Consider the following 14,953-nt stretch of genomic DNA (forward strand, 5'->3'; position numbering starts at 1 on the left):
GCCCCACACCTCTGCAGGGCATTGCACAGTAGAACTGCAAGGCAAGAGCTACCTGAAGGCAATGCAATTTCTACAGTCTCTGTTTCCATTTTTCTGACTGCGTGCTGAGGCAGAGGGATGGTAGTGGAGTAGTAACATCTGTATTAGAGACTAAGGCTCCTTGAGCATTGCTGCCGCTTTGAGGCACCTTTATTGTTTCTTAAGGGATTATTTGACCTTCTCCTCATGTTCTGAGATCAGAGAGATGTCCTTGGCCTGTGGACTTCTCAGATGACTCCTGGTTCTCTTTTACATGATGCCGTAGACCAGGACTGCCTGCTGCAGAATCCACAGCACAGCCCCCTGCTTGTTGTAGCACCCTCAGAGCAGCAACCAGAGGTAAGCCAAGGAGCTGCAGAAAGCTCTTCCTGAAGTCAATAAGGCAGTGTGGTGTTTGTGGGGTATTCTATGAGACATGCAATGGATTTTGGTCAGAGAAGAAATTAAATTTTGCACTGTCTTTGCTTCGTTTGGACAGGCTCCCTTGCTCAGAGATAGTAAATGTGTAACAGCAGCTCCATCACTGAGTTCCTCCTCCTGGCATTCGCAGACACATGGGAGCTGCAGCTCCTGCACTTTGGGCTTTTCCTGGGCATCTACCTGGCTGCCGTCCTGGGAAACGGCCTCATCTTCACTGCTGTAGCTTGCAACCATGTCCTCCACACCCCCATGTACTTCTTCCTCCTCAACCTCGCCCTCCTTGACCTGGGCTCCATCTCCACCTCTATCCCCAAAGCCATGGCCAATTCCCTTTCGGGTACCAGGGCCATTTCCTATGCAGGATGTGTTGCACAGATGTTTCTGCTAATCTTTTTCAATATTGCAGAATTTTCTCTTCTCACTGTCATGGCCTATGACCGCTACATTGCCATCTGCAAGCCCCTGCACTATGGGAGCCTCCTGGACAGCAGAGCCTGTGCCACCATGGCAGCAGCTGCCTGGAGCAGTGGCTTTCTCCATGCTGTGATGCACACTGTCAATACTTTTTCACTGCCTCTCTGTAATGGCAATACCCTGGACCAGTTCTTCTGTGAAATCCCCAAGATCCTCAAGCTCTCCTGCTCAGACTCCTACCTAAGGGAAGTTCAAGTTCTTGCGGTTACTGCTTTTCTGTTTGGGGTGTGTTTTATTTTCATTTTACTGTCCTACGTGCAGATCTTCAGGGCTGTGCTGAGGATCCCTTCGCAGCAGGGACGGCACAAAGCCTTTTCCACGTGCCTCCCTCACCTGGCTGTGGTCTCCCTCTTTCTCAGCACAACTGTGTTTGCCCACCTGAAGCCCCCATCAATTTCCTCCCCTCCCCTGGATCTTGTTCTGGCATTTCTGTACTTGGTGGTGCCTCAAGCAGTGAATCCCCTCATCTACAGCATGAGGAACCAGGAACTCAAGAATGCCATGTGGAAACTGATGACTGGCAGGTTTTCTTGAGCAATATACTGCCTGCCTTCGTCTGTAAGTCACTCATAATGTTTCTTATGGTAGGCGAAGCCTGTCCGTCTAATGTAATTGTTTTGTTTGTTTGTTTGTTTGTTTGTTTTCCTGTTGTATCCTATCACATGTTGTCCACAAAGAAATATAATTCTTCATTTTGCTTCTGTATGTAAAGCAATTAAAGTATCCTTTCGTCTTATATCCTTCCTGAGACCTTTTCTGTGACTGCAGTGGCAGTGCCCATGTGCAGAGTTGGAGGAGAAAGTAGCCGTAGCCCAGCAGTACGGCCAGGGAGCACTAACTCTGGTCCATCCAGAGCTGCTCTCCTGCCACTGCCACCCTCTCCTGAGCCCTGCTGGTGGTGTAAGGCCCAGCTGCTCCTGTAGCTTGATGCCAGAGCTGCTGTGCGGCTGTGCTGAGACTGCAGGCAGGGACAGGCAGTCGGCACTTGGGTGACACAACTGGCCTCCAAAACAGCATTTCCCCCTGTGGGAGGCAGTCAGAGGCAGGGCCTTGTCCATGTGCAGGGGAGACACAGGAACAGACAACCTCTGCTGCTGCTGCCAGCAGGCACAGAGGAAGATGATTGAGCACAAAGGCCATCACCTATCCCTAGGGGTGACACGAAGGCCAGTGGGGCAGACAGCGTCTCTAGGTCCCTTCATCCTGAGAGTAACATCCATGGGGCATCTGCCTGAATAGCACAGAATAGGCCAGGTGGAAAGCACTGTCAGAGACTGACTAATCCAAAGTGTAAGACCTAAATGCAGCTCTTGTGAAAGGCCTGGCCACTCCTGTATCTTAGTGCTAGTGCTGTTGTGTGGCCATGCAGCAACTGGAGGCCAAAGTGCAAGACCTGAATGCAGCTCTGGGATGTGCCTCCTTGAACCTCCAAGGACCCTGTGACCATTCCTCATGCCTCGGGGCATCTTAGAAGAGGGCAGAGCAGGGTGATTCTCCACAGGGCTGAGGTGCCTCCCAGCCTCTGGCAGTGGCTGCAGGAGCCAGGGGGACCCTGCAAGTGTTGCAGTACACTGCCTGTGTGTGTGTGCAAGGCAGGGACTCGTGTCTCTGACCAGCCCTGCGTGGATGAGCAGTGCACGAGGCCAGCTCAGGTATGGGGACCTCCCAGAGCCCTGACATTATTCTGGGTGGTTGGCCCCAGTGTTGCCTTGATATTTCTGTCACCCTTCTTGCACAGGATCATTGCAAGTATCCCTCTCTGCTATGTCATGCTACCCTGCCTTTCTGGACTGGTGGTGACAGCCAACCAGTGGCTGTTGGTGACAGCCAACATGGCTTCACTGAGGGCAGATCGTGCCCGTCAACTCTGGTGGCCATCTCCAATGGGCTTACAGCATTGGTAGTACAACATCTGTTGGTACGTAGACAGTGTGATTGAGTGCAGTCTGAGTGAGTTTGCTGATGACGCGAAGCTGGGTGGTGCAGTTGACACGTGGCAGGGAAGGGATGCCATCCACAGGGGCCTTGACAGATTTGAGAGGGGTCTGTGAGAACCTCATGACATTGAAAAAAGCCAAATACAAGGTTCTGCAACTGGGTTGGGGCAATCCCAAGCACAAATGCAGGCTGGGTGGAGAATGGATAGAGAGCAGCTCTGATAGATAGAGAGGAGAAGGACGTAGGCATTTTTGTGGATGAGAAATTCCACATGTGCTGGCAATGTGTGCTTGCAGCCCAGAAAGCCAAACGTTTTCTGGGCAGCATCAAAGGAATTTTGTCCAGCAGGTCAAGGGAGGTGATTCTTTTTCTCTACTCTGCTCTTGTGAGACCCCACATGGAGTACTGCATTCACCTCTGGGGCCCAAGCTCAGGAAGGGCACAGAAGTATGAGAATGAGTCTAGAAGAGGCCAAAAAGATGATAGGAAGGCCAGGGTATTTTTTCAGTGAAGACAGGCTGAGAAAGATGGTTCTTTTCACCCTGGAGAAACCCTACAGTAGCCTTCCAGTACCTAAAGGAGGACTTACAGAAAATCTGGGGAGGGACCTTTTGTCAGGGACTGTCATAATGAGATAAGGACTAATGTTTTGAAACTAAAACTAAAATGGTTGGCGACCTGCTACAGCACTTGGATGTACGCAATTCGATGGAGCCGGATGGGATCCACCCGAGGGTACTGAGAGAACTGGTGGAGGAGCTGGCCAAACCCCTTCTGTGGGTAGCACAAGCACCTAGAAGGGTCATTCAAGTCTGCATCTGTAGGCATGCAGGCATCCCCCAGGGGACACAAATGCCAATGTGCAGGCATCTCCCCACAGCACTCCACCATCTCCCTGGAGACAAACATCTCACAAAGTCACACAAGCATCTCCCTGGAGCACCCAAAATCCTCCCTGGAGAAACAAATCTTTCTCCCTGATCATACAAACCTCTTCCTTGGGCACAAAAGGGACTCTGCATGTCTGCCTTGGGAGGTGCTTGGATGCTCTGGGGTGATGCTTGACTGCATCAGGATATGCTTGGGTTCCTATGGATATCTTGGTTTCTCCAGTCAGATCTTGATTGGAGTGTGGTGGGGAGGCTGGTGGGTACTCCAATGGGGTGCTCGGGTGTTCCAGGGAAGTGATTTGTGCCACAGGGATATGCTTGGGTGACTTGGGGAGAACACTGGGATTGACTAAGGCAGAATCATGGGTGCTCCAGTCAGGTGTTGATATGCCCAGGCATTTGCTTATGTGCCCAGAGGAGATGCCTGAGCACCCTTGGAAATCCTTTTCTGCTCCTGTGGAATGCTTGAGACCTTAAAATATTCATTCTTGAGTGCCCTGCAGTGATGCTTGGCTGCTCTAGGGAGATGCCTGGAGCTTTCAGGGACATGCAAGGTGCCTTGGATTGGTCCTTGGCAAGGTCCAGAAACTTGCTGGGGACTGCACAGGAAATTCTAGGATCCCCTAGGGACATTTGTAGGTGTTCCAAGAAGTTACTTGAGTGTTCCGGGAAGATGCTTGGATGCCCTGGGAAGATGTTTGTGTGCTGCAGGAAGGTGCTTGGGAACCTGGCGGAGATGCTCCTGTGTCCTAGGAAGATATCTGATTGCTCCAAGGGAGATGTTTGAGTGTTGTGCAGAGATGCTTGGTGCCTCAAAAGAGGTGCTGGTTTCCCTTGGGAAGATGACTGGGTGCCTTGTGGAAATGCCATGCTACCCCAAGGAGGTCCTTGGTTCCTCCAGGAAGATTCTTGTCTACCCTTTGGATAAGCTTGGGTGCTCTGAAGAGATGCTTGAGTGCCCCAGAGACATGTGGTGTGTCAGGCTGAGGGGCTTCAGGAGTCCATGGAGGTTTGTGGGTGACTCAGGGACATCCTGGGCATCCCAGGGAGATGTGTGTCTTCTCCTGAGAGGTGCTTGATGGCTGTAGGGAGGTTCTTGGGAGTTCCAAGGATGTTCATGCATGCCCTATGGAGTTGCTGGGGTGCCCATGAGTGGTGCTTTTGTGCCCCATGGAGGTGTTCGCTTGCTTCAAGCTCAAGCAAATCCCTGTATCCCACAATCATCTCACCTAGGTACTGAGGCATTTCCAAGGGAACTCAAGCATCTCCAGAACATTTCAGTTCAGAGTGATTTTCTTTGTGCAAAGACTGTGAATTTTCATGGACATTCCTGGGCAGACTGAGGTTTTTAGTGGGCACGGTGCTTTGTACAAGACATGGAATAATCTTATTTAATGTCATTGGCCTAACAGTACCAGAAATATTTTTTAAAAAGTCAATAAAAATGCAAAGAAAACATCAAAACAATACAAACAAAGGCAAAGTTCTAAGACATTGATACATTGTTCTCCATGGGAAGCTGGTCCCTCTCCATTGCTCAGTGCCTGTGTGCAGACAGGTCTGTGGGGAAAAGGGACAGGAGTTGGTGCAAAGGAGCTGTAACATGCAGCTGCAGACCTGAATGGAGAAGTCTGATGGGAGGAGAAGTGCTGAAAGGCCCACGTGGCTCCTGAGAGAAACGGTGGGCTTGGGGAGGTGAGGAGCAAGGTTGCCCACAGAGTGTTTGGTCTCAAGGGACTGCTTTTCGAAGCTAACTAGGCCTCTTTAGGTGACCTTCTGGATCAATAGCAATGGCAGAGGTCAGGCAATTGAAATAAATCAATAAAGAATCTTACTCAAAGGGAAAACTCCCTTAGTACCAACTGCTCATTGAAATCTGCCTCATTCACCATCCTCCTGAAATCTCCTGAATTAGATGTTCAAGCCCTGAAGCCTTGAAGGAACTGCTGGGCAGAAAGAGGGCACAAGAGCACTCTCTGCATTGTAATGAGCTGAAGTTTCTGGGAGTGTTAATTGGTCCCACTGGGGACCATTACCACCACTACTCCCCTATGGACTCGTTAGAGAAGAAAACAAGAGGCAGTGATGACAGACAAGCAAAGGCAAAGTAAAGGTGGCCCTGACCCTGAGGAAACCTTGATGTGTCTTATCAAAGCAAACACAAAGGCCCGACACCCAGCCTCTGGGAAGAGAGCTTCTGTCCCTCACACTGCTCTTCAAGGGGCAGTGGGATATGGGGGGTGTGATGGCAACTGAAGGACAACAGTACAACACCACTGCACCGGGCTGCAAGGAGGCCACATGGTTCCAGTGCCAGAAGCACAACATGTCATGGGGTGCCATGTTGCCATAGGACTTGCTTTTCAAGGCCCAGGATAGTGTTCCGGGCGGTGGCATGAGGCACAGGATATGTTTCCAGCCATCCGGTGGTTGCTTCCACCATTGTAAGTACGTGGCGCTTGCCATTGCGAGTTTGAGGGAGTGTGATGTAATCAATCTGCCAGGCCTCTCCATATTTATATTTCAGCCATCGTCCTCCATACCAAAGAGGCTTTGACCGTTTGGCTTGCTTGATTGCAGCACATGTTTCACAGTCATGAATAACCTGTGCTATAGCGTCCATGGTCAGGTCCACCCCTCGATCACGAGCCCATCTGTATGTTGCATCGCTACCTTGATGGCCTGAGGTGTCATGGGCCCATCGGGCTATAAATAATTCACCTTTATGCTGCCAATCCAGGTCCACCTGAGCTACTTCAATCTTAGCAGCCTGATCCACCTGCTGGTTGTTTTGATGTTCTTCAGTAGCCCGATTCTTGGGCACACGAGCATCTACGTGATGTACTTTCACAGCCAGGTTCTCTACCCGAGCAGCAATACCTTGCCACAATGCAGCAGCCCAGATGGGTTTGCCCCTACGCTGCCAGTTGTTTTGCTTCCATTGCTGTAACCATCCCCACAGGGCATTTGCTACCATCCATGAATTGGTGTAGAGATAGAGAACTGGCCATTTTTCTCGTTCAGCAATGTCTAAAGCCAGCTGAATGGCCTTCACTTCTGCAAACTGACTCGATTCACCTTCTCCCTCAGCAGCTTCTGCAGCTCGTCGTGTTGGACTCCGTACAGCAGCCTTCCATCTCCGATGATTCCCCACAATACAACAGGACCCATCAGTGAACAGGGCATATTTCTTCTCAATCTCTGGTAACTGGTTGTACAGTGGGGCTTCTTCAGCACAACCCACCTCCTCCTCTGATGATGTCCCAAAGTATTTGCCTTCTGACCAATCCATAATCACTTCCAGTATTCCTGGGTGACTGGGGTTTCCTATTCGAGCCCGCTGAGTAATCGGTGCAACCCAGTTGCTCCATGTAGCATCAGTTGCATGATGTGTAGAGGGGACCCTTGCTTTGAACATCCAGCCTAGTACCGGCGATTGGGGTGCTAGGAGGAGCTGCGCTTCAGTACCGACCACGTCTGAAGCAGATCAAACTCCTTCATATGCTGCCAGTATCTCCTTTTCAGTTGGAGTATAGCGGGCCTCAGATTCTCTGTATCCCCGGCTCCAAAACACCAGGGGCCGACCTCGAGTTTCCCCAGGTTCTTTCTGCCAGAGGCTCCAGGTGGGGCCGTTCTCCCCGGCTGCAGTGTAGAGCACATTCTTGACATCTGGTCCTGTTCGAACTGGCCCAAGGGCTACTGCATGGACTATTTCCTGCTTGATTTGTTCAAAGGCTTGTCGTTGTTCAGGGCCCCATTCAAACTCATTCTTCTTACGGGTTACTTGGTAGAGAGGGTTTACAATCAGACTGTAATTTGGGATGTGCATTCTCCAAAACCCCACAACACCTAGGAAAGTCTGTGTTTCTTTTTTGTTAGTTGGTGGAGACATAGCTGTTATTTTGTTGATCACATCCATTGGGATTTGACGACGTCCATCTTGCCATTTTATTCCTAAAAACTGGATCTCCCGTGCAGGTCCTTTGACTTTATTTTGTTTTATGGCAAAACCGGCTTTCAGAAGGATTTGGACTATTTTCTTCCCTTTCTCGAAAACTTCCTCTGCTGTGTCACCCCACACAATAATGTCATCGATGTACTGCAGGTGTTCAGGAGCTTCCCCCTGCTCTAGCGCAGACTGGATCAGCCCATGGCAAATGGTAGGGCTGTGTTTCCACCCCTGGGGCAGCCGATTCCAAGTATATTGGACTCCCCTCCAAGTGAAGGCAAATTGTGGCCTGCACTCTGCTGCTAGAGGGATGGAGAAAAATGCATTAGCAATATCAATTGTGGCGTACCACTTGGCTGCCTTCGATTCAAGTTCGTACTGAAGTTCCAGCATGTCCAGCACTGCAGCACTCAGTGGTGGCGTCACTTCGTTCAGGCCACGATAGTCCACTGTTAGTCTCCACTCACCATTAGACTTTCGCACTGGCCATATGGGACTATTGAAAGGTGAATGAGTCTTGCTGATCACTCCTTGGCTCTCCAATTGACGAATTAGCTTATGGATGGTATAAAGGGAGTCTTGGTTGGTGCGATATTGCCGCCGGTGCACAGTTGTGGTAGCGATTGGCACTTGCTGTTCTTCAACGCTCAGCAACCCCACAACAGAGGGGTCCTCTGAGAGACCAGGCAAGGTAGAGAATTCTTTAATGCCCTCTGTCTCTAAGGCAGCTATACCAAAAGCCCACTGGAAACCTTTTGGGTCCTTGAAATATCCTCTTCTGAGATAGTCTATGCCAAGGATACATGGAGCATCCGGACCAGTCACAATACAGTGCTTTTCCCACTCATTCCCAGTCAGACTCACTTCAGTCTCCAATACAGTCAACTGCTGAGACCCCCCGTCACTCCACAAATATAGATTGGCTCTGGCCTTTTATAGCTCGATGGCATTATAGTACGTTGTGCACCAGTGTCTACTAGAGCCTTATACTTCTGTGTGTCTGACATGCCAGGCCATCGAATCCACACAGTCCAATAAACTCGATTATCCCTTTCCTCCCCCTGGCTGGATGCAGGGCCTCCCTAATCCTGGTCAGAATCTTCTTCGTTTCTGTGTTTGAAGGACTGTCTGCTGGAAGTTGGAGCAGCAAAATTTTCAGAGAATCCCTTTTTCCTGATTGTTTTCTTTTGCAACTCACGTACCCGTGCCTCTAGGGTCGCGGTAGATTTTCCATCCCACTTTCTCATGTCCTCTCCATGGTCTCGTAAGTAAAACCACAGTGTGGCACAGGGTGAGTACCCACCATATCGTCTTCCTTGTGTGGATGAACGCCTACCCCTGATAGCTGAGACACTGCTCTGTACAGGTACGGAGGAGAATAATCTCTCTTCAAGTTGGTGAACCTTTTTGGAAAGTTTCTCCCAAGTGTTCTCTTTTGGTCGGTGGACACTGGTTGGTTCAGGTGGGGAGGATGATAGATTCTCTTCAAGTTGGTGGAACTCTTCAGAAAGTTTCTCCACAGCTGAGACGCAGGCCTGTAAGGAAGAGGAGAGACTTTCTTCGTACTGCCAGAGTTGTTTAGCCACTTCATCCACTGTGGGTTCCTCATCCTCTTTCCAGGCCATTATTGCCAATGAGCTGGCATATGATGATGGTGCACTCCGTACAAACTTCCGCCACATGGGTTGCGTACACCTGACTTCATCTGGATCTTTGGATGTTTGTCTGAGGTCTGGATCCTCATAAATCACTTCCCGTACGGCTAATTCTCTCAGGTACTGGATTCCCTTCTCCATAGTGGTCCACTTGCCTGGTAGACATAAAAGTTCTTCCTTGAAGGGATACCTTTCCCTCACAGCTGAGAGGAGACGCCTCCAGAGGCTGTGAGATTGTGCTCCATCTGCAATTGCTTTGTCAATGCCTGCATCTCTAGCAAGGGATCCCAGTCGCTTGGCTTCCCTGCCGTCTAATTCCACACAATTGGCTCCAGAGTCCCAGCATCGGAGCAGCCAGGTGACAAGCTGCTCACCTATACAGCGACCAAAATCTTTTTGCACATCTCGTAACTCACGCTCGTTTAGGCTTCGGGTAGTTACTGTTGATTTTTCGGCATCCTCATCTTCCTCCTCCTGAATCCCTGATGGCCCAGCGTCATCGTCATCTCTATACCTAGATTTGGCAGAAGACTCTCTGCGTTCTAGACGACCTGAATCTCTATACCATTTTTTCACCTTCTCTACAGGGTCAACTTGCACTGCTACAGCTCGTTTCTCTGACACAGCCACAGGAGCTGGAGCAGCTGCAGGAACCGGAGCTGGAGCAGCTGCAGGAGCTGGGACTGGAGTGGCTACAGAAAATGGAACTGGAGCAGCTGCAGGAGCTGGAGCAGTTGCAGGAGCTGGGACTGGAGCAGCTGCAGGAGCTGGGATTGGAGCATCTGCAGAAGCTGGAACTGGAGCGGCTGCAGGAGCTGGAACTGGAGCGGCTGCAGAGTCCACCGTAGGGGTCACAGTGGCTGTTGGATCTGTCACGGGACTTGGAGTGGCCGCAGGGTCTGTCACTGAGTTGATAGTAGTATCAATTGCAGCTCGATAGGCATGAGCCAGGCCCCAGCATGTTACAATGATTTGTGTTACTTTGGAACTTCCTGAATCGCGACACCTTTTTTTCAAGCATTCTGCCAGTTTTTGAGGATTTTGCAGTTGTTCAGGGGTGAATTTCCAAAACACTGGGGGTGCCAACTGCTCTAGATGCCTGCCCATATCCTCCCATACTCCCTGCCACCCACAACTATACTGCCTCCGGGCAGATCTCCGGATGAGCTTCCTAAGTAGTTGTTTAACTTTAAGCAGAACCTGAAGCGCATTCAGGAGGCAGAACAACAGGACTATGCTGGTCTGAGTATCCCAAGGTTATTCAATATCTTGGAGAGCTATTGTAATAAGCTCGGAGGATAAAAGGGTGGTGAAGGAGGAAGGGAGAGTTATCAAGTAAGAAAAAATATCTTCCCTTTTCCCCTCCACAGATTGACCCCCTAATGAAAAAAGGCAACAGATATAATTGCTAATAGTTTCCAAAATACAGTTTCCAAAGTATAGAATCGAAGATGTTACTGAGTAGAAATACCAGGTTAGAGTCATGGCCAGATATTTCATCATCTCATAAGCCACTGATACAACACACAGTACCATAATGGTCGGAAACCAGGGCCCGGAGAGGATAAACAACATGACAGAGAGCACATACGGAAAATAACGTGCTATAATACTCAATTTGGAAAACAGGCGCAGCACAGTTGAGATTAAAGCAATCAGCATTATGACAAGTGACTATTAAGCAGGTCTAATACTTATACCAATTTTAGTTTAACACACTCTGGTCAGATCTGCCATTATCTCAACCTTTCGAGCCCCACGTTGGGCGCCAAAAAGACTGTCATGGTTTAACCCGGCCGGCAGCTAAACACCACGCAGCTGTTCACTCACCCTCCCCCCTCCTTCTCTGGGACGGGGGAGAGAAATGGAAAGTGAAGCCCGTGAGTTGAGATAAAGACAGTTTAATAAGACAGGAAAATAATAATAACAATAATAATAATAATAATAATACAATGATGATAATAGTACTACTACTACTAATATGTACAAACAAGTGATGCACAACGCAATTGCTCACCACCCGCTGACCGATGCCCAGCCTAACCCTGAACAGTCCGGCCCCCTCCCCCGGCTAGCCACCCCTATATATTGTTTAGCATGACGTCAGATGGTATGGAATACCCCTTTGGCTAGTTCGGGTCACCTGTCCTGGGTCTGTCCCCTCCCAGCTCTTACTGCACCCCCAGCCTGCCCATTGGCAGGACAGAGCAAGAAGCTGAGATGTCCTTGGTTTAGTATAAGCACTGCTCTGCAACAATTAAAACATCGGGGTGTTATCAGTACTCTTCTCATCCTAAGCCAAAACACAGCATTCCACAAGCTACTAGGAAGAAAATTAATTCTGTTCTAACTGAAACCAGGACAACAAGAAAGAGAGGAGGACATGATGCTTTTGATAGAAAGGAGCTGGGTTTTGGGTCATAATCCGTCCCTTTTTCTATCCCAGAGACACCCAAGGGCGTAGGACAGCAGCACTGCAGGGCAGCAAGAGATGCTGTGCATTTCTCTCGTCCCCCTGAGACAGCCACTGGGTGACGATGGTGCCAAGTGTCTTGAAAGAGACCTTGCTTTCTCAGGCCCAGGTGTCCAGCTGCACACCAAGGCCGTCCCTGGCTTCCAGGCGCAGTTGCCAGGTCCAAGGCTGAGCTCCCCTGCGAACCCCCAGCCCAGCAGACCCTGCTCCTGGCATTGTGGAGCAGCCATTTCATGGCAGCCTTTTCTCCTGGCAGTCAGTTTTGGTTTTGAATAGTTCTGAAATTGTATTACTTCTCCTAAGTAATTTGATAGTCTGTTCTATTTACATGAAATTCAAAAAATATTGTGAAGAATCTGCCATCAGTTTTACTGTGTGCCAGGCTGAGAGCCTTCCTGTACTTAAAGGTGTTATAAGTTGCCCCCTTAATTAATTTTCAGAGAGCAATGCATTAATAATAGAAAGGAATTTATTGAGTAAGCAACAGCAAGCAAAACAGCGCTGGGCGGCCGGGGAGTCTCGGCTCCGCCAACGGCATGCACCTCACCCCCGCCAGGGTCCCTTTTTATATCTTGGTAATTCCGGGATTACGCAGCACATCCTGGTATATTCTGCGACTGCGCACACTGTTGCTAGGGGGTCGTCTCTGTCCCTCTGGTGGTCGTGAAGATGAAGGCCGTAGTCTTCCTCCGCATTGTGGTTCAACTTCTTTTTTTTATTTGGTCATGTTGGCCCAGCGTGAGACAGGAAGGCAGGATGTTGATACACTAGTTTAGCAACTTATCAGGAGATGGTTACATGAACTTTGCCGCAGTGTCTTTGAACAAAAGAGGCAACTGAGATGCAGAAGGAGAGAAGGGGAGGGGGTTCTCTTTTTTGTTACATTAAGCAAAAGAATTTTCATAGTGTCTAGCCAAGTATTATACAGCTCCTTACTTCAGCAGGAAGCTTTTGCAACTCCTGCTCCTCAAACAGAACTCCTTGTTTTATAATACAAAAGACAATGAACAAACATTTATTGTGTATTACAAAAGGCAACCTATGGGAAAGCTGGGGAGGGGGTCTTTATCAGGGCCTGGAGTGATAGGACATGGAGTAATAGCTTTACACTGAAAAGTTAGATTTCTAATATATGTTAGGAAGAAATTCTTTACTGATAGTACTTCACATCCAGCCACTCCAGCCCCTGGCATGTTCCCTGCAGTCCCTCCAGCCCCTGGCATGTTCCCTGCAGCCACTCCAAGCCTGGCACAGGCCCTACAGCTGGCTCCAGGGACGACTCTGTTGCTGTCTCAGGCACCAGTACTGTACTGGGTCTGGAACATCAGAACCACAGGAATACAAAGCTTTAGTGGACACTGGCGCACAATGTACCATAATGCCATCAGGCTACCAAGGGACAGAACTCACCTGTATCTCTGGAGTGACAGGGGGATCCCAACAACTATCTGTACTGGAAGCTGAAGTGAGTCTAACTGGGAATGAGTGGCAAAAGCATCCCATTGTGACTGGCCCAGAGGCTCCGTGCATCCTTGGCATAGACTATCTCAAGAGAGGGTACTTCAAGGAACCAAAAGGATACCGGTGGGCTTTTGGCATAGCTGCTTTGAGCACAGAGAAGATTAGGCAGCTGTCTACCCTGCCTGGCCTTTCAGAAGACCCTTCTGTTGTAGGATTGCTGAAGGTTGAAGAACAACAGGTACCAATTGCTACCACAACGGTGCACCGACGGCAATATCGCACCAACCGAGACTCCCTGATTCCCATCCATGAGTTGGTTCACCGACTGGAGAGTCAGGGAGTAATCAGCAAGACTCGCTCACCCTTTAATAGTCCTATATGGCCAGTACGAAAGTCTAATGGCGAGTGGAGGCTAACAGTGGACTATCGAGGCCTGAATGAAGTCACGCCACCACTGAGTGCTGCAGTGCCAGACATGCTAGAACTTCAGTACGAACTAGAGTCAAAGGCAGCCAAGTGGTATGCCACAATTGATATTGCTAATGCATTTTTCTCCATCCCTTTAGCAGCAGCATGCAGGCCGCAGTTTGCTTTCACTTGGAGGGGCATCCAATACACCTGGAATCGGCTGCCCCAGGGGTGGAAACACAGCCCTACCATTTGCCATGGACTGATCCAGTCTGCACTGGAGCAAGGGGGAGCTCCTGAGCATCTTCAGTACATTGACGACATCCTCGTGTGGGGCAACACAGCAGAAGAAGTTTTTGAGAAAGGGAAGAAAATAATCCAAATTCTCCTGAAAGCTGGTTTTGCCATTAAAAAGAGCAAGGTCAAGGGGCCTACACAGGAAATCCAGTTCTTGGGGGTAAAATGGCAGGATGGACGTCGCCATATTCCAATGGATGTGATCAATAAAATAACAGCAATGTCTCCGCCAACTAGCAAAAAGGAAACGCAAGCTTTCCTAGGCCTCGTGGGATTCTGGAGAATGCATGTGCCAGGCTATAGTCAGCTTGTGAGTCCTCTATATCGAGTGACTCGAAAGAGAAACTATTTTGAGTGGGGCCCTGAGCAACAACAGGCATTTGAACAAATCAAACAAGAAATAGCTCGTGCAGTAGCCCTTGGGCCTGTCCGTACTGGACCAGCTGTGCAAAATATACTGTACACTGCAGCTGGGGAGCATGGGCTCACCTGGAGCCTTTGGCAGAAAACCCCAGAAGAAACTCGAGGTCGACCTCTGGGCTTCTGGAGTCGGGGCTATCGAGGATCAGAAGCCAATTACACCCCAACTGAAAAGGAAATACTCACAGCATATGAGGGTGTTCGAGCTGCTTCAGAAGTTGTGGGTACAGAGGCACAGCTCCTCTTGGCACCGCGGCTACCTGTGTTACATTGGATGTTCAAAGAGAAAATTCCCACTACACACCATGCAACTGATGCTACATGGAGTAAGTGGATAGCGTTAATTACACAGCGGGCTCGAATGGGAAAACCCAATCGCCCAGGAATCCTGGAAGAGATTATGGACTGGCCGGAAGGCAGAGATTTCGGAGTGCCAACAGAAGAGGTAACCCGTGCTGAAGAGGCACCACCATACAATGAGTTGCCAGAAGACAGAAAGCAGTATGCGTTGTTTACTGACGGATCCTGC

General features: G+C 49.5%; 1 protein-coding gene across 1 annotated transcript; it reads left to right on the forward strand.

Moving 5' to 3' along the window:
- Nucleotides 1-540: 540 nt before the first annotated feature.
- LOC311220406 (olfactory receptor 14C36-like) lies at nt 541-1,467 on the forward strand (the record flags this gene model as incomplete). The annotated part of the gene is made up of 1 exon (XM_084303920.1): nt 541-1,467. The coding sequence occupies one exon, from the start codon at nt 541-543 to the stop codon at nt 1,465-1,467; it is 927 nt and encodes a 308-aa protein (XP_084160046.1).
- Nucleotides 1,468-14,953: the final 13,486 nt, after the last annotated feature.

The sequence above is a fragment of the Netta rufina genome, assembly GCF_964035555.1.
Source record: "Netta rufina genome assembly, chromosome: 31".
NCBI classification, from domain to species: domain Eukaryota; kingdom Metazoa; phylum Chordata; class Aves; order Anseriformes; family Anatidae; genus Netta; species Netta rufina.